The sequence below is a fragment of the Leptidea sinapis genome, chromosome 9 (genome assembly GCF_905404315.1).
Source record: "Leptidea sinapis chromosome 9, ilLepSina1.1, whole genome shotgun sequence".
NCBI lineage: Eukaryota > Metazoa > Arthropoda > Insecta > Lepidoptera > Pieridae > Leptidea > Leptidea sinapis.
Genome location: NC_066273.1, coordinates 1637767 through 1658448, shown reverse-complemented (window position 1 = coordinate 1658448; position 20682 = coordinate 1637767). Strand labels below are relative to the sequence as shown.

The window sequence follows — 20682 nt, the reverse complement described above, 5'->3', positions numbered from 1 at the left end:
AGTTAGTAAGTCTTTTGTTGGGCGATGTATATGCTTCTACAATATGATCCCAGAAAATGTACAAAACAAATGTGTTACGAAATTTAAAATGAATGGGCGAACATACTGAGGCAATTTAAATATAAATGTTTATTGTACGACTAGCTGACCCAGCAAACGTAGTATTGCCAGTTAAGGTAATAAAAAAAAATTTGGGGTATAAAAAATAGATCACGACCGATTCTCAGACCCACCAAATACATAACATAAAACAATACAAAACATAATTACAAGTACCTAAAATTCATCGTACTACAATTATTGTATTCTATAGCCATCTCGCAACTCTTTGTACGATACAAAAATATGTGTAGATCGTAGACGGGTGAATGTTTGAAGTTGTATGTATTTTTCAAAGCTAAATCATAAAATAAAAATAAAAAAAATCATTTACGGGTATGAAAAAGATAAGATAGAAGGATGCACTCTTTGTCTAAGGTATCGATCGATATAGAGATGCATCGAAATATTCGTTGAAATTTAATTTGTGTCAAAACTTATGATTTATCAGTCTACATTTAATTGATTGTCAAATGTCAAATATTATGGTTGCGTTCAGAAATTTAATTTATGACAAAACTTAAGATTTATCAATCAAAATAAAAATAATCTGATAGATTTAGTTGACAACTGTAGTTAATCTACCAACTATAAGTTAGCTAAATACAAGTTTATTTTTTATCTCCTCAGAAAGTTAGAAAGATATAAAGATTCTAATTACTTATTAATTTTTAAACTATTTTTTTAATTTGATTTCTGAACGACGGGGGCGACATCAAAGGAAAATCAAAATCGTTGTTTTTATTTAATTCCAAGCATTTTCATATTCACCTTTAAAACCTTCCCTGGACTTCCACAATTAATTTAAGACCAAAATTTGCCAAATCGGTCCAGCCATTCTCGAGTTTTAGCGAGACTAACGAACAGCAATTAATTTTTTCTAATCCATATTTTTATATATAAAAAAAGCCCGCTGAGTTTCTTGTGCCCATTCTTCACATGTCTGAGGCAGTCTCTTTTGAATGGGTGGTAGTTTTTGACGTTCAATAAGAGATTTTGAATCCTATTTTGAATAAAAATATTTGAATTTGATGCCGGCTAGATTATGGGTACCACAACGGCACCTATTTCTGCCGTGAAGCAGTAATGTGTAAGCATTACTGTGTTTCTGTCTGAAGGGCGCCGAACCTAGTGAAATTACTGGGCAATTGAGACTTGACATCTTATGTCTCAAGGTGACGAGCGCAGTTGTAGTGCCGCTCAGAATTTTTGGGTAGTTCAAGAATCCTGAGCGGCACTGTATTGTAATTACTATCCGCTGAACGTTCTGCTCGTCTCGACCCTTATTTTCATAAAAAAAAGATTCGGTGTATCGACAGACGGAATCTTTTAATGCAGTGTGGTTTTTTAATATTTATATCGTCAGTTATGTGTGTCTAACATACTACAACACTGGTTCTCCAGTTTGACAAGTACTGACAAAAAAACATTTCGTACAATTTGTTATTGTTCAATCTATATATATATATATATATATATATATATATATATATATATTATATATATATATTTCCACGTATTTAGTCACTCACCACGATATCTCTGGAACCATAAGGCGTAGAGACTTGAAATTTGGTAGGAATATTCCTTTCGTCGAGAAGAGGTCAGCTAAGATTTTACGAAATTCCATCGGTGAGAGTTTTTTTTAACAGAACAAAGTCTGTCGGGTCCGCTTGCGTATTATAAAATACTTTACGAATCAATTGACAGACATTTAACTAATCTCTCACTAGCTTGATGCGAATCGGCATTACCATAGCATTGAACTATCATTGTACACTAAGGACTCGTCTTACTAAGAGTTCATTCCTCTAGTGGGAGAGATGGCTTTTGCGATTTATTTCTGCTGCGTTAGTTTGGCGCTGAAACTCGTATTCAAATATTTCTCTAATTTTCAATATAAGAATCCATATTTACTTTTAAAGCGAATTGAAAAAACAATTGAAACCTAACAATTTTGTGTTCAAGTATATTTTTAAATCTAGAATGTTCAAGGGTTAATGTGAAAAAAGTTGCGCTCTGAAATCTCGCACCAATGAGATTTTATTTAAGTCCCAAGTAGCCAGTACGCTCAAATGGCAATCTCGTAATAAACGCCTATTATTATACAATGAAATAGCATAGACAAATTCTTAATTCTGACTAAAATACCTCATGCCGATATTATTATGTGCTTCGATCAGACAAGACAATACACCGAGAACCACAAGATTTTAGAGGTCTAAGATTTTAGTGATTAATTTTTGATTTATTTAAAAGATTTGAAAGCAAATGTCACAAGATGACTACAACCAACTATAGAGACAACAGGCGTAGTCGCAAAGTGAGGCAAGTATTACTACGCCCACTTGGCAGTACTTGAGCCAGTCTCGAACAATGTGTGACGTTAACGTGCCACATGTTCTGTTAAACTTTACTAATAGTTGAAACTAAAAAGGTTGCGTTGTAAAACTTTGTATTTTATTAATTTTAGACATTCATACATCGTGCGGGCTCGATTTTCCCCGATTATGCTGCGAACATGTGCTCCGGAATTGGCGTCGGTCTTACCCGTTACCAGTCTTTTCCGGCTCTCCTACTCATCAGGCGTAGTCTCGAAATTATGGAAGGCGGCTTTAGTTCACCCGATCCCTAAGAAAGGTGTACACTCGGACCCGTCCAACAACCGCCTCATTGTCATTACCTCCATTTTCTCCAAAGGAATGGAGTTGATCATCAACTGCCAGCTCTAAGGATACCTAGAGGAGCACCAGCTGATCAGCGACTGCCAGTACGGTTTCCGTCAGGGTCATTGAGCAGGTGATCTATTTGCATACCTCACCCAGAAATGGGCGCAAGCAGTTGAGTCGAAGTCGGCGTTGGCAGTGAATTTGGACGAAGTGAAGGCCTTCGATCGGATGACATAAAGCGCTTAAAGCGAAACTGCCATTCTATGAGCTTCCCGAGAGGTTGAGCAAATGTATCACTAGCCAAAAAGTTAGCCGATCGGAGCATCAAGGTTGTTATCTACGGTGCATGCTCCGACTTAAAATCCATAAACGCTGGTGCAAGGCTGCGTGCTATCCACTTTACACTGTTTCTTCTGCATATCAATGATATGCTGAAAATCAGCAGTATTCATTGCTATGCAGACGGACAGCACAGGGTATGCGCCCTACACTCGCCGTGCCAACATGTCCCGCGATAGCGTCGACGAGAACCGGAACAAACTTGTATCTGAAATCGAAACTATTATTTGCAAAGTCTCGGAATGGGGCCGACAAAATTTAGTCCAACCCCAAGACACAAGTTTTTGCGTTTACCACTAAAAAAGCTCCCTTGGTGGAACAAATCTAGAGCTAATTAGGTACCTATTCATTGCATTCATCTATTTTGTGTTTTCTTACCAAAATTGATTGACCAGAGTATATAGAGCCGGATACATACACTTTAATTAATAAAGAGGGCGAGTTTAACACCAACACCAAAGTACTTTGTATCTTAATGCCATAGAGTAGCATGATATTACGTAAAAATTACCCTATCATAGCAATAAGATTTTCTTTCTCACTCCATACTATTATAATAAAACTAGTATTCCTGTCATCTGTGGTCTGGCGGAACCCAGTATCAGTTCAAACCATTGTCGGGGATCCAGTACTCTGAGAACAGCTAGATAACCTGGCGTTGCGTAGAGACGTCGCTTCATTGTGTGTCTTCTACCGTACACGGGACAATCCCGTGATATATACGATACGTCGTACAAAAAATACTCAATTTTTTAAAAAAATGTTCAAGGATGTTCAAACAATATTATTTTAGGTCACCATTTTAAAATTTAAAAGAAGGTCTCAAAATGAATTTAATATAAATTACAATTTACGTAATATAGGTGGTAATATAGCTGGTGTCTCTGGAACTTCTTGGAATAAGTTTTGACATATTAATTCTCACTGAATGTAGGATCAAGCATCATAATTCCAATCACACTTTACCTGGTTATATCTCATTGCATACTAAGATAAATCCCGTTCAAAATGATGGGGTTGTTATTTTCATTAAGGATAGTATTGCTTTTAGCTGTGCAGAACTGGTGGTTTTTGGGGCTAACTGCTTACAGCTCGACTTAAATAATGAGCTCACTTTAATTGCCCTATACAGATCGCCTTCTTGCGCTAATATTGAAATCTTTCTAGACTCCCTGGATCATACATTTAAGCAGGTAGGTCGTTCGAAAAACATCATTTTTATGGGTGATACAAATATCAACATTACTGGTAATATACATCCCCAAGCAAATGATTACTTAGCACTATTAGCCCTTCATAATATAGAAGTTGGCATAGACGCACCGACTAGGGACAATAGTTGCATTGATCATTGCATGTATAGACTAAAAAATAACAAAGCTGCTAAATTTGCTGTGTTAAAAGCTGATATTACCGACCACTATGTAACTCTTTGTAGTGTGTACGCAAAAGATAAATTCTCTTATATCGAAGAACGAAAACCTCCTTTTCAAAAACGATGTATTGACTATGAACAGCTCCTCAAAGATATAAGTAGTCAATCATGGGATGAAATCTGTAGTGAAACAGAGGTTGACAAAGCCTTTCAATTATTTCATGACATTATAGGTACACATATTAGAAATAATACTTCAGTTAAAAGCATTCCTCACTCTAGAGTTAAATTAAAACCTTGGATTACGGACGGGCTTCTCAAGTGTATACAAAAAAGAAACAAACTTTACAGATTATTTAAGAAATATTCTAATGATCCTATCACTAAATCTAATTACTTAAAATATAGAAATATATGTAACCGAATAATAAAAGAGGCTAGAGAAAAATACTATAGGATTAAAATTTCTAAATATTCAGGGGATTCTAAAAATATATGGAAAATTTTGAATGAAGCTTCTAATCGAAAGAATAAACAAAAGTGTACTATAAAAGAAATGTTAATAAATAATAAAGTTGTAAATTTTTCTTCAGAGGCAAATACAATAACAAACGCTCTTAACGGATTTTACTGCTCAATAGGACATGACCTTGCTCAAAAGCATTTAGATAAAGTAAGAACTACAGAGAAAGCCCTATGTAGCAAAATTAGTCTCCCCCGTATAGACAAAACTTTTTATTTAAAACCTACAAACCCAGCCTAACCTCGGCTAATGCATAAAAACACTTAAAAATACAGAATCTTGTGGGCACGACGGCATTACTTCTAAAATCTTAAAATTACTGTTTAATGAAATTGCTTTTCCTCTCTCAACCCTGATTAATTTAAGCTTTAAATCAGGAATATTTCCACAGACATTAAAAACTGTCATAATTATGCCATTACATAAAAAAGGGCCAGTTAACGTTATGTCAAATTACCGTCCTATTTCACTTTTGCCTATTACTTCAAAAATAGTTGAAAAAATTATGAAAATTAGAATAAACGCGTACACCTCCGATGTCTTGCATAATAATCAATACGGATTTAGAGAGGGAATAGGAACCAGTGATGCTATTGCTGATTTTACAAAACAGATAGTCTTGAATCATGAAAGCAAAAACAAAACAGTTGCCGTATTCATTGATCTAGCTAAAGCTTTTGACACCATTTCACATCAGTTATTGTTAAAAAAATTGGAGTTATACGGATTCATGGGAAATGCATTAAAATGGTTTGCTAGTTATCTTAAGAATCGAAAACAATTTGTACGGATCGGAAATCAAGTTAGCGGTGAAAATGGACCAGAAATTGTATTTGGTGTCCCTCAGGGAAGCGTGCTAGGCCCAATTTTGTTTAATATTTATCTTAACGACTTCTGTTCTTTACTGACGGACAGACAGACAGACTCTAAGTCATTATGTTTTGCCGATGATACTGTTTTGTTATTCACAGCCTCGACATGGGATAATGCCATCCAAAAAGCGGAATGTGGCCTTCGTCTGGCTAAGGACTGGTATGACAATAATTTGTTAACGCTAAACGAAGAAAAAACTGTATTTATGTGCTTCTCCCCTACTACAGCCGGTCTTCCAACTAAAACTCCAAAAATTCAAGTCCATTTCTGTCTCAACAAGTCTGACTGTATAAACTGCAAAACATTATCATGCACCCAAAGCACCACTTATCTTGGTATTATATTTGATCAACATCTTAGATGGGATATGCACGTAGATTTGCTGACAAAGAAAGTTAGAAACTTGAGCTATATATACAACAACTTAAGAAATATTTTGAGTAATGACCTATTATTGAGAGTGTACAGTTCCTTAACTCAGTCGTTAATCTTGTATGGCATCATAGCATGGGGTTCATATGGCTCAACTATATTTGACAAACTTAATAAGGCTCAAAATCTTAACCTCAAAATTATCTTAAAAAGAAGCGGAGGTTTCCAACGGAAGAGTTATTTAAACTGAGTAAAGTACTAACTCCAAGAAAATTATATGTATGGCAATTAGCAATATATATTGATGACTTTCCACTTGAGCAAGTTCAGAGTCACCTTAGGCGAAGAAAACAAAGATATTTGGTTCCACTGCGAACGTCTGGATTCGCAAAAAGACATTTTTCAGCTGCGGCGCCAAAGTTATTCAACAACCTCCCTGCGGAGGCAACTAATGTAATCCTATGTGCTGAAAACCCCTCTCGAAAAAAAAATTAAAGTTGGTTATGAAGAAATATTTGCTAGTTTGCTCTTTTGAAAACTTTAAATGTCTTTATGACAAGATTTGTTGATGCTAATGCTATTTGTATTTATCACGGACACTTTATCATATTTACTATGTACAAGTAACTATACTTCAAACTTAATACAATAACACTGTTGCACTAATATTACTTATATTTTATATATATTATTCTTTTTTTATAACTTTTCTTATTGTTTCTTATATATGTATGATAATCCAAATAAAACTAATAACAATTAAGTTTAGTTAGGTAAATAATTCATAAGATTAAAATTTTAGATTAAATTAGAAAACTTTAATATTTTATTTTTTAACAATTAGGCCGAGGACTTTTGGACAGCCCTAGCACAGGCTTAGGTCTAATTGGGCTGCCAGTTGCAATCACCAGCCTTAAGTTTTAGTCTAATGCTTTGGTCTATAAATTATGGTGTAAATGGTTTTCACTTTTTTAAGTCTCTAAAAAAATAAATAAATAAATAAAATAAATATCTATTATGTACCTACTAATACGAGTAGATTGTTTTTGTACGTTTCAAACCTACGTTGAGGCATGTTGGGCTCCTTGGAATAATAGGCAATGATTATTTTTTTATGCTAAAAGTGTAGAGACTAGCAAAGATAATATACCTACCCATTACAATAAAACTTCACTGAGGATTATAGAAACCAGAATTATAAGCGGCATTACAATAATTGTGCTCGTTCACTTTCAGAGGTAAGGATGTTGAGTCTCATAGATCAGTAATGTCACTAGCTACGGCACCCTGTTAACGGAAACACATACTAATGCTTGCACATTATTGTTTCACGGCAGAAAAAACGCACTGGCCAGCATTCTGTGAAGAGAAGACAAAATGGTAGAATAAAAAATATCAGAAATAAATACTTTATTCGTGGTGGCAAAATTATATACTTACCTATAGGTTCAAAAAGAACGGATGTGGTGCCGTTCTTACCACTATGGAGTGGAATAATGAACTTATAAGACACGAGGGCATTCACCGAAATAATGAGTCAATGGTAATTAGTATTAACATAATAGAAGCCTCTCTGAAGGAACCTGTATCTGGTTAGTGTCCGTCAAAGCGCACGCGCAGAACGCAGGCCGGCGCGGGCGGCCGCAGAGTACACGCCACAATGAGCCGCTACGGACGTATTAGAACCGCTTCAGCTTTTACTATTTTAACGCAATTTGTTATCGGTCACGCTTATATCAACACTTTCACTCCTGTTGCAATTTCGGAACGTGGTGTGCCCATAGAGATTAAGTACTGGGACTCGAAAAGAACACCCTTATCGCATATGGTCGATGTTACAAATGAGTTTGGCTTAAAAGTTTTGGCCGAACATAATTTTTTAAATGAAAATAATGTTGCGTTCTCCCCGTACGGACTTATGGGGATATTAGTGGCTCTATTTGAAGGTGTCGATGGTGAGTCCTCGTTCCAAATACAACGAGCAATGCAACTGCCGTGGAATAGAAATATTATGAGGATCGGTTTCAGAGATATACACCGTAATTTAAAGGTAAGATTACTATTAGTATTAAGTTTGCTTTCATTTAAATTATTAGCGACAAACCAATTATTAAACCAATTCAATTTATTATTTTATCTGCCGTCCTGAGCTTATGCCTTTTGTTCAATCCACTAATGAAGTTCACGTTATGGTAACTTGGTAAGTAATCACTAAAGCACATAAAGTTTAACAACATTACCAGACTTATTATAGTTCAAAAATATAGAATTTTTTGAACTATAATATTATTATTATATATCCCATACTATTATTAGTATGGGATCTAGATTTATTTCTGTGATATCTTTGATAGTTGGGTTTCGATCTAATTTTAGACATTTTTAATATTCGATCTGAGGTGCGGTCATAAAAGAGCTTTGTTCAAAGTCTTATCAACTCTTGTCAAACTTAAGAATTTTTTTGCGATCAACGCTGTTGTAATTCCTCAGGTGCAAGAGTGACTCCCGGGCACATTTAGTCGTCCTAATTCAATCAAAAAATTATTTGCAGAAAAGATGAATATTACGACTGAGTACCTACAACATAATTCCATAAAAATCCAATTGTTAAACTTATAGTTACGAGTTTAAAGTTATAGTCACCTAGCGATATAGTAAAAAAATAAAAGTATTTAATGAATCGATATACGTTTTATCATTATTGTATTTTAAAATTGACCATATTCTTTAAATTATAATATTTCAACTAGGCAATAAACGAAAAAATAAAAGTTGTTAAGTTTACATATTAATTATTAATCATACAATAGAATTGGTAAGTATATACCTACTCAATTAATGGTGTGATACTCGAGCAGTAATTGTAATATTAGGTACGCACAATCTACTCGGATAAAATCGCATGAAGAAGCTATAGTTCTCATTGCTAGCGCCGTGATGTTGCACAAAAAATACATGACAAGGGTTTTTAATAGAAATTCATACAATACCTGTTTGCTGGTGCGTGTCTAGACCACATGCACATCAAGTTTTTAGGGCTCTGCTGGTTCTATAATTAAACATTTAGACCCCAACACGTAGAATGTTCAATATCTTGTTTTTTAGTATTATGTGTCTAGATAATTATCTCATAAACCATACCAAACCATATTTATTTGCGGTGCAGAAAATTGGCGATTTTTGCTATCAACATTGTGGGTTCCGTACTCTTAAATATGCGATGCGCTTGCACATTGATTCTCTCTAGACTTCTTATCGCGAATACAGCGTAATACATGAAATAAGTTGTGTGTTTTATGAAATTACAATTTTGACAATAATCATAGCAATTATGTTTATAAACAAAGGTCGAGGAAGGTTGCTACCACTCTGCAATATTGTTGTATTTCATGTGTCATGAATTTGAATGATTTATTTAATAGGATGTATTTATTATTAAAAAGGGGAAAGAAAGAGAAATGGACAAAAACCGTTACAGAACGGTATCCAAGAGACGGGAAACGAAGGAAAGGTAGACAGATTAGAAGGTGGGAGGACGATTTTAAAAGGATAGTAGGACCGGACTCGATGAGAGTAGCAAGAGACGAATTAGGTGGAAGTCCTTAGTCCTTTGTCGAGAGACAAATTATTAGTTAAGCTAAGTTTTATTTATAAGAAAAATTAAGTCACTAGTAATAATAAAGGCTATTTTATCTATTTTATATTTATTATGTACTTGATGATTAAAAAGAGAGCCTATCATATACTTGTTGGCTTGTTCTTTTAACTAGATGAACTCTTTCCGTTGGCATTAGACGGCAGCAGTAGAAGAGAATCCTTGAGCTTCAACGAATCTATTACAAAAGATTTCATTGAGATCGGTCGAATAGTTTAGGAGTTATTAGGGAAAATACAGTCATACATTCTCTTATATATATATATATATAGATAGAGAGAGATTTCTGTCAAAAACTGTGTTAGTGTATGTACCTAGTTACATTACTTGTAATATTATAGATATACGCGACGGAATGAGCACATGTTTAGGAATCATAAGTGAAGCAGATTCATCTGCCTATAGGTAACTGTCACACGGTCTAAACCACTTTAATTAGGTACATCTTTTTGCACCAGTTACTTAGAAACCCAAGGATGAGTTATCCTTATTTCTATATCAAATATTTATTTGTCTTTTAATACCTTTTTGTTACTTCAGACTACTTATTATAAATTGTTTTGCCTCTTTACCTAAAAAGTTAATTAATTGCTATACCTACTTGATTACTGTAATTGCAATCTGTACCAAATTTTCAAATATATTTGTTTCTTTTCTAGACCTATTTCATCCCAGAAGAAGGATTTTTAGCCGGATTAGCATTAAATAACGAAAACGTCACATTTACGGATGGCTATAGAAAAATATTAAGGTTTTATGGATTTGATCTTGAAGATGAAAATGCACCAACTCCAGGTACAAACAAAACATTCAATGAAACTTCTACAATCACAACTACTCCCAAAGAAAACACTTTTTCTACAACACCAATAGTCCCAACTGAAGGCATTACTAACAGCGAGACGACGGTTTCATCTACTATGAGCAATATAATGAGTACAGAAGAAACGACTACAGAACCTCGAGAAAGTCCAACAACTTCAACTACAACAAGTAAGGAAACAACCAATGATATAACAATACAGAGTACAGAATCAGATATACAAACTACCACAGAACCGATAACAGTAACTGTGTCTTCAATAGATGCTAGTGAACCAAGCGAACAAACTACAATATCATCGACGGCGCCCAGTACTTTACCAACAATAACACCAATGAATACTGAATCTATTAATAGAGAGGTTGATATTATCTCAACACAAATAACAAATCCATCTGAATCTAATACCATGCTATTAACATCCACAACAACTGAAGACATGTCAAGTGCCTCAACAATAACGACATCTGAATCTAATACCATGCTATTAACATCCACAACAACTGAAGACATGTCAAGTGCCTCAACAATAACGACATCTGAATCTAATACCATGCTATTAACATCCACAACAACTGAAGACATGTCAAGTGCCTCAACAATAACCACTTTAGATTCATCTTCAACACAAATAACCGATTCTATCATAGAAACGCTTGAGCGGCGTAAAAAATCGATTGTAGACTTTACATTCACAAGCCCCCCGAATTTTGATGAAGCAGTATATAGATCTTTTGATATTGGTTCAGATTCAGTCCCAAGTTTTGAAGGAGATAAAGACTTTTTAGCAAATGGGCTACGCAGTATTCAGGTTTGTTTGTTTTATTCCGTTAACCCTATTTCAATACTTTAATATATATTTTATATTTCAATAAATATTATTTACAGGTTTCTTACATGCACTACGATACAGTATTGGAGTATGCCTTCTTACCTCATTTGGAGGCAGCTGCACTTCGTCTGCCGTTAGATAGTGACCGATATTATTTGCTGGTCGTTTTACCTATAAGGCCCGGCGCCGGAGAGTTGGGGAGATTACTGGGACGTATGGCGAGAGAGTCTGACCTTTCAGATGTTTATGCCGCTCTAAGACCCAGAAGAGTGAAAGCAATTGTGCCAAGTTTTACCGTCAAAGGTCACGTTATATTAACTACAGATTTACAAAAAGTGAGTAGATATTTTTTGATTGCTAGGTCAACGAATTGAAACCGTAACGCACGTATCTACCTCATTTGTTTATGTAGGTCCCAACAGTTCAAAGCTAGTAAGAAAGCAGTAAAAAGATTAACAAAAGGGGTGGTCTGAGTAATGAACAATAATTGTTAGGTATAATTTACAAATTTGATTTATAGTCTGGTATTTCACTGATTGCAAGTTGACTTACTTAGACTAGGTATCAATTATCATCATCTTTTCATTGAAATGCACCAAATGCATGACATATTTTTGACCTTGCCGTCATCAAGCAATGCCAAAGCTATGAAAGTAAATCACGGTGACCCCCCATATCTCTTACTGTATCAAATGCATTCTTGAATAGTGTAAATTCAGCTATCAAAAATTCAATTCAGCAAATGTCCACAGCTTGGAATCCGGGATGTTTTTGAGCCTCGACAAAGAGACTTTACACCGATGACTCCTCAAACAGGAGTTTATGTGCGATCCATAGAGCAAGCCGTATCTGTTGCTATAAGAAAATATCAGCCGGATGAAGTAAAACAAGGTAAGCTATAAGCATATCAATCGTAAGTTCTAGTTTATTGGAAACATCGAACCATGCCTCTTCGAATTTGAAGTACACTTACTAACAACTTGTCTAAATATGTGTAGATATACTAAATTTTTCAATGCAGCAATGAACGTAAGCGCTTTGCAATTTGATTACAGACGGTTAGGAATTCTACCACAGATCGCACCCTTACTTTAAGTCGTTAAGGAGTCCCATTGATCATCATATTTGACTACGACAATTACTTGACCATAACTATGTTATGGTAGATGACTTAAATATACCGGATAGCATAGAAAAGATTCGGCCGCGTATCGTTAATTTGCTCCTAAGAATTGAAGAGTTCCGATACTTTGTCATGGATTTCGTAATCAGAACCTAACCAAACTATCACCAAACTATCTTTGAAGTATATCCTTTCCAATAAAAAAGGAATCATCGAAATCGGTTGGCGGCTGGCGCGATATTGAGTTATTCTTAAATTTATCACCCACTTTGCTATAAGTACGTATGTATAGCATATTTAAGACTTTCATGTTTTTCTCATGGATGGCATTATCAGATCTGGACCAAATTGCAATGGGACTACACGGAAAGCACCAGCTTTTAAATAGAAAAAGAATTATCAAAATCGGTTCACCCAGTAAGTTTTAAGGTAACAAACATAAAACCTAACCTAACCTAACCTGGAAAATCTAGAGAAAAGCACGTAGCTGTTTACGGTAGTTACCTACCTACAATGGTAGATCAACAAAAAAAACCAGTAATTTTCTGAAAATATGTTTATGGCGTATAATTCACTGAACTCGCAAATACATATAAACTAAGCTCCCTGTGGTGCATCTAAGTATTCCATGTTAAGGAGCATGGTAAGCTCAAACATGGTAAGCTGTGAAATTGCCTACAAACACAATCCAATATCGTTTTGAAAATTGTACATTTACCAATTGTTTTAATAATTAAATTTAAAGTGTGTTAAAAACTTGCGTATGAAGCTCGTGAGAATCTTGCTCACTAGACACTCGACTGATTTACGCCCTCACCTACGCTCGCATCCTCGTTTATATCGCTTGTGTCAAAATAACTTATAAACTTTTTTATTATTTTTGAATTCTCGGAATTACCTATAGATATATCCAGCAGATACACAATGTAATATGGGGAGATTCTGGAGGTCGTTGGCGCAATGGCCATTTCGCAGATTCATTTTTATTGTATACTTAGAGAATAGTTTAAATTATTTTAGTTCTAGATTTTTCTATTGAAAACTGGTAATATAACATAATAAAATTGTAGCCTGTATGCATTCTGTATGTCTGTATTATTGTGGGCACGAACTGAAGGAGGTAATCTAACAGCACTCAAACATTTTTTTTATTACATCGCAACAGTTTATTGTCTATTTCTATTAAACCTTCATTATCACTAAGAGGTAAAGTACATCTTGGTTTTCCCGTCTGATTCTATGTCTAATATGATCATGAAATATGATCTTTAAAATTATTCCACAACTTCAATGGTTCCGATCAGTAACAAAATGAATGAATAATTACAAACAGCTCTTTTAGATATTTTAGACATTCTGAAAGCCAAGCTTCACTGGGCATAGTCCCAATGGTCGTAGTTTTCAAGTAAACCTAAATAACGGCAAGCTACTTGAAACGTCTCCTTGACAATGCTATTCACAGTCCTTAGATATTCAATATTCGTAGTGCGGAACTTCGTGGTGAAGCAGGGTTTTGACGAATTCACCTTCAATACACAGATCAAAAAACTTTGTTTTATTCAGATTGACATTTTCAAATTCTTTATATCTTTTGAATGGAATATCCGATTTTAAGACTTTAAAAAGTATTTTACAGGTATTGAAACGGTCTTTAATAAAATATTTAACGAGATAAGGATAATACAGAGCTATGATTTGATTATTATTGGCACTTTCATAAACTTTTTAAACGTCACAAAGGAGTTATAACAGCAGTTGGACGTATGGTATCACGGACTTTTTTTTGATATTGATACCTTCTAAAGTATTGTAGAATATTTTTTTGTTCTATCATCGATCGTTTCTGCAGCACACGCAATGACAGATTTTCACACCTTGGTTATATCACTGCATTTTTATTAGGGATCCCTATTTTTTTCGAACATGTAATATTATAGCCTATGTCACTCAATGAAGATGCAGCTTTTTAATGATGAAAGGATTTTTGTAATCCAGTAATCGGTCCAGTAGTTTTGGTGTGAAATCATTACAAACAAAAACACAAATGTTTCCTCTTTATAATATTATTTTCGATGATGTTAGATGAATTTAAATATATTAATATTTTTATTTTTAGCATTAATTTACATAAATACAAACGTAAAATGTTTAAATAGTTCAACGTGAGTTTTGCGAAAGAGTTAAAAGTGTTATGTTGCGAGCATAAATATTAAGAACACCACGATTTAGGTCACGGTATTGAACAATTTAATTACCGAGGGGCGAATTGAAAACTTGTTGCTATAAGTACCTAATAACAATTTGTATAATATATATACCTTATTTTTTTATTGAAAAGTTGAAATAGTGTTGATTCTGAGAGACAGTCTTACAGAGAGAGTCGCTATATCAGGTCCCCTTATTCGTATATAACAATGGTTATCCTTGCATTTCAATTTCAAGCAATGTCTGTGCCTCTTGAAGCACACGGTCAATGCCTTCTCAAGGTCTTCGAAGCACAGGTAGAGGTGTTTATGCTCTACATATTTCTCCTCTAATTAATTGCTTGACAACAAGAAAAGACAACAAAGACAAATAAGCTTTCCAAATTTAATTTGGACCAATATTATTAACGATGCGGGATTCAAACCCGCGCCTCTCGGGCTACATATCAGCGCTCTTCCAACTAAGCAAACCGGACATATTTTTTTTTATAAGGAAGATGAGTTATCAAGTAGTTGCAAGTGATCACTTAACTGAAACTCTCGGGTAGTGGTTAATTTGTATATTTAATCCCAGAAGTGAGTGATATCACTTAAAAATAACAAAGAAGCATGTACCTACAAGTTATTTATTCGGTATATAACTGGGAATATGCGGTTTAATTTCAGATATTTATTTTATTTTCATTATTATTAAAACAATAACTTAGTAGATATATTTTACAACAAATTAACTATAAATATGAGCGGGAAACTACATCAAACGCTCCGTGAACACTTGGCAAGGTGTTTATGAAGCCATTTGTATCTTACGTTGCTGTTGTGAGTAATAAATAATAATTTTGTTGCAAGCTTATTTTCCGGTGCAAGGACGATATAATAATTGTGAAGAGTGCCAAACAAGAACTAAATCTGAGGTGATAAGTAGCGCTCGGTGTGGGCGAACGTAAAGCATTGTCTATGGTAAGGATTTCACAACGCGGCGACACGCGAGTCTGCCTCCATTGATGCGCTTTACCTAGGCATTGTCAATTAGAAATAATTCAACAAACATTAATCTATACCTAATCGAGATTGCGAGGATTCGATAGACCCCTACTTCAATTAGGGACATAAATGAAAATTATAATGAGATGATCGCTTCCTGTCGCTAATGATAAAGTAGAAATAATTTGCCTATTTTGTTTCAATTTTAATGGTCCGCTGCATTTGCATGGCAAGGCCGCATTTTTGTATACGTCGATTGTGATCATTGTGTGTATGTAACATGTAGGTATCTTTCACCCTATCTGATCAAAAACGGTTATGTGGTAGAGTATGGAGTTCCTAGTGATGTGATCAAAACGACACACCGAAGAATACGTTATGTGTTAGGGTTGAAGGTCTCCAGGAAGGGATTAATGAAAATTCAAGAATCACTACTGTAAAATAACTATTTATTGAAGGCTCTAAATAAAAATCAGATCTGTGACATACTGACATGACATTTCTTTTTTTTTTAAATTGTGTTCCGTTTCATTGTTTATTTACAACAATATGTACACGAAATTCTACAAATGTAAAATACTCTGTTTTATCATGTTATGATTATTGATACATAAAACATATTTATTAAAATTTCCGGAACAGCAGTAGAAGAAGCGTCCTTGGAAACCTTATCATTTCAAAAGAAAGAACTATCATGTGTTTCCTACTCGTTCTTCAAACTGCCGTCGTATGTGCGCTCGATAACGCAGAGCAGTAACGTATAAGCATTACTATGTTTTGGTCTGAAGGGCGCTGCAGCTAGTGAAATAACGGGGCAAATGAGACTTAACATCTTATGTCTCAGGGTGACGAGCACAATTGTAATGCCGCTCAGATTTATTGGGTTTTTCAAGAATCCCCACCAACACTGCATTGTAATGGGCAGGGCGTATCAATTATCATCAGCTGAACGTCCTGCTTGTCTCGTCCCATACTGCCATTAAAATGTCGGGGGCTATAGTTTATAAACCTCTTATAAGCAAAAGCAACATATCGATCATACACATCCAAAGTTTAATTATACCACTTGTTAGACAAATAATCAAAGACCTATTGGGTACGTTTAGTGAGGATTACGAATTATTGCGCCTGGTGGAAGGGAAGCACCCCTCACTTTGAGTGTGCCCCGTGCTCTCCCGAGCGTACAAGTCCAGGCCCAAGGGCGTCGAATGAGGCGACTAAGGGCTTTTAGATGTTGGAGAGTCACGCTACCGTCGAATGTCGTCAGCACGAACGGGCCAGAAACGCCACTCGCACTGAAAACCGGCGTGAAGTTGCGGCCTAGTGTCGCTATGTTTCGCATAGGTTAGTTTTGAGGACCGGAGCCCATCCCCGCATAATATGTTCAACTGCCAACGGACCTCGAGGGGATTTTACCCGTGGCGTACCGGGCCTCGAGTCGTAGTCTGGGGAGAACACAAAACCGCGCATGTCCGAGAATGAACAAGTCATCAACACCACGCCACACCGCTCCAATTTGACTGCTGTCCACCACCAACTTGAGTATTATCGCTGCATCACACGGCTTTCGCTTAGAATATCTTTTGACTTTGACAGCCCACGATAGTTAGCTTTTGTTGAGATCTATTGTTTTTCCCGAACAATACCTATAATGTGAGCGACTTCAAGGCAGAGTTGGTAATTTCATGTCATTTATTGACTGGACGTGCTACACCCTCGTCCTCATTATCGCGATTTCGTACCTAGAAATAAATGTATGAGATAATCATCTCGTATGCGCAAGAAATCTAGCACCCATAATTCGCATAGCTGAACCAAGTACCTACTTCTTTTTTCCTCGCATTTAATTCCTGTCAGTGAAGCACGATATTTTATATCTGCTTTCAAATCTATATTATATATATGAGCTTTCCACCTAGGTCTCACTCATATATATCCCTGGATACGGCGTAGATGTTTGAAATTTGGATGAAAAATTCCTTTCGGGGAGTACAAGTTGACTAAGAACGGGTTTTATGGAAAGCCAACTACATCCGCTCAAGCTTAAAATATCCGTTGTAACGACTGAACAACGTCTGTCGGGTCAGCTAGTTGTGTATATAAATATCTCTGTTTAAAGTAACCATACGGGTCAAAAATAATTATGACTCTTTTTGACTTCACAGATACATTAACGTGATATCTTTCCCCAGGTAGGTACTACGTACCTCGTGTAAAAAAAGCTTTAAATTGAGTGTTCGTCTTTCAAACATAATCCCTCTGGTCGAACAAATACAAAAATGTAGTATTCAGATTAGGATACAGATTCAAAATTCGGTTACAAAAATATGACTCGCAAATAGGTAATTGTACTATTACAAATTCTTTGACATAGGCACCTACCTCCCTATTACCAGAATAACTTGTAACCATATGATACATTAATGTATACACTTTTATAATAAAGTCCCAGCCACTGTTCAGGCATTACCTATTAATAAATTTAAATGTTTTATTAAAAAGTGGCTATGTCGTAAATCCTACGACTCCACAGCTGAATATTGTGATACGACAGCCTGGGAATAGATTATGATTATTTTATAGCAATAACAATGACAATACAGTGTTGTATATTTGATTAAAAAGAGCACAAAAAAAATGCTGAGTTTCTTGCGCCGCTTCTTCTCTCTCAGAGCGCCGTTTGTTACCGAAGCGGTAGTAGTGTCTTAGTATATTAGAAATTATATCAAAAAGAATTCTAAAGGAATCCATGTTGAGAAAATAAATGTCCTTTATGCCAATATAAATCGCTACCTTAATTTTAAAGTATAACAAATCTAAAATTCAGTAAGTTTGAGGTTATGTATGAGAAATTGTTCCGTAAACGATAACCCACCATTACACAGAGTATATTATATAATATAGCACCAATTACCAAAGAGAAATAACTCGATAAGTAAATGCAGTTTATTTGTTTCTTCCAATATTTGTTCATGAATCGTAGAATATTTTACAGTATTATTATTTATTATATTAGTTAGATTATTTTCGTACAGTAACAACTCGAATTGTTTTTTGAAAACCCTTTTCTGAATTATTGTTACTCTTTGGAACTGAGGTATGTATTTGTTAGAATATTGCAGATTGTGGCTAATCAAACTTAGCCCCCCAAAAAAAAATTTTTCTATTTTTGAATTTTCAATATCGCATATCGTTAGTTCGTAGTTTGTTCTTAATTGTTCGCTCGTTCTTTTGTTGTTTATTTAAAAACAATTATTTAAAAATGGGGGGAAACGCCTACTATTTGGTTCGGGCACTCGCCGGCCGCTGCCGCGGCACGCTACGCTCGGCTTGTGCGTTGTTTTAACTGTTCTAACATAACCTAACCTAACCAATTTTAATGAATTGCAAATTTAAAAAAAAATCGAGAACAAACAAATGTTTTTAGAGAACAATCAAGAACAAATGGCGAACTAACGATGTAATAAAAAAAAATAAAAAATAAAAGAAAAAAATATCTGGGGGGCTAACTTTCTTGTGCTGCAGATTGTGCCTGCATAGCTGCCTTCTTGTTCTGCACCCACAGATAGGTGTTGTAATATCGCAAAATAAAATAAATAACGTTTTTTTACAGGATTCGTGACCAAGAGGAACCCAGTTGTGTTTTCAGCAACATACCCCTTTTTGTACTTTGTGATGGACGCGAATATTAATGTTGCATTAATGGCCGGAAAACTGATGGATCCACTGAATACAAGAATATTATAACTTTCTAGTTTTATTGCCTCAACTAATTGAAAACACATTATTATAATATAATTAGGTAATGATGATTTACCTAAGAAATGTAATGCAATCTTTTCAGTCTGTGGTGGGGCCGGCTGTTATGGAGGGTCACTGCCAAACCTGTGCTAATAAAACATATACCCCATAGCGAGTAGTCTAGTTTGAATTGTATGTTTTATACATAAAAAATATTTTTAATGATTATAAATACATAAATAGGTATTTAGTTTCTTTCTCATGGCTCGCCTGTTTATGCGTGAGATCACCAGTAGTAATTACCCAACTACACCTAACGGATAGGCCAGCAGGCTCCTGTGATTCCTCTGGTCTTTCAAGAGAACATGGGTAGCACTAAACACTTTCTATCGTAAGGTAAATGCTCTTATACAGGATGTCACAAAGTTATGGGACATGATGGGAAACTACCTTAAATATCGTAGATAGGGTATTTTACTGAAAGAAGACTTTATGTTATTTTAAAAAGTTAGTAATTCTGCATTCAAAGATTTTCTAAAAATTACTTGCCTCGTCTGGGAATCGAACCGACTTAAATGTAAAAAAAACACCCCTACTTTTATATGAGAAAGTAGTCAAGTGGGTATTTTTTTGTAAATTAATTAATTAAATGCTCAAAATGTGATCCCTCCTGTCTTACGCAAATCGCCAATATTTTAATGATTCCGCTGCCTTTTGATTTTCTTATCATTTTATGGTGAATACTCGATATGATATGGCACAATTCTGTTTAAACTAAAAAAAAATATGCTATATAAATAACTTTCTTGAAATTTGACTCAAACATTTTACGTTGCTCATTTCTTTTAAAATACTATGTTACTTAAGAAGAGTTATTACTTTTTGGCCACTTTCGATCGGCATCATAAAAGTAGGTGTTTTTTTTTACATTTAAGTCGGTTCGAGTCCCAGACAAGGCAAGTGCCTACCTTTTAGAAAATCTTTGAATGCAGAATTACTAACTTTTAAAAATAAGTCTTCTTTCAGTAAAATACCCTATCTACGATATTTAAGGTACTTTCCCTTCATGT

General features: G+C 34.9%; 1 protein-coding gene across 1 annotated transcript; it reads left to right on the top strand.

The window, feature by feature from the left end:
* The first annotated feature begins 7860 nt into the window (after window positions 1-7860).
* LOC126965846 (uncharacterized) lies at window positions 7861-19619 on the top strand. Its single transcript, XM_050809608.1, has 5 exons — window positions 7861-8300; window positions 10565-11539; window positions 11617-11895; window positions 12313-12451; window positions 19485-19619. Exons 1-5 carry the CDS (start codon window positions 7911-7913, stop codon window positions 19616-19618), a joined length of 1917 nt encoding a protein of 638 aa, XP_050665565.1. The 5' UTR covers window positions 7861-7910; the 3' UTR covers window position 19619.
* The last annotated feature ends 1063 nt before the right edge of the window (window positions 19620-20682 follow it).

Bases quoted from the DNA above. Each gene is read 5' to 3' on its own strand.
- LOC126965846 (XM_050809608.1), top strand. From the start codon at position 7,911: ATGAGCCGCTACGGACGTATTAGAACCGCTTCAGCTTTTACTATTTTA. The intron at 8,301-10,564 runs GTAAGATTACTA...TTTCTTTTCTAG, and splicing joins ATATACACCGTAATTTAAAG to ACCTATTTCATCCCAGAAGA. The intron at 11,896-12,312 runs GTGAGTAGATAT...AAATGTCCACAG, and splicing joins TAACTACAGATTTACAAAAA to CTTGGAATCCGGGATGTTTT.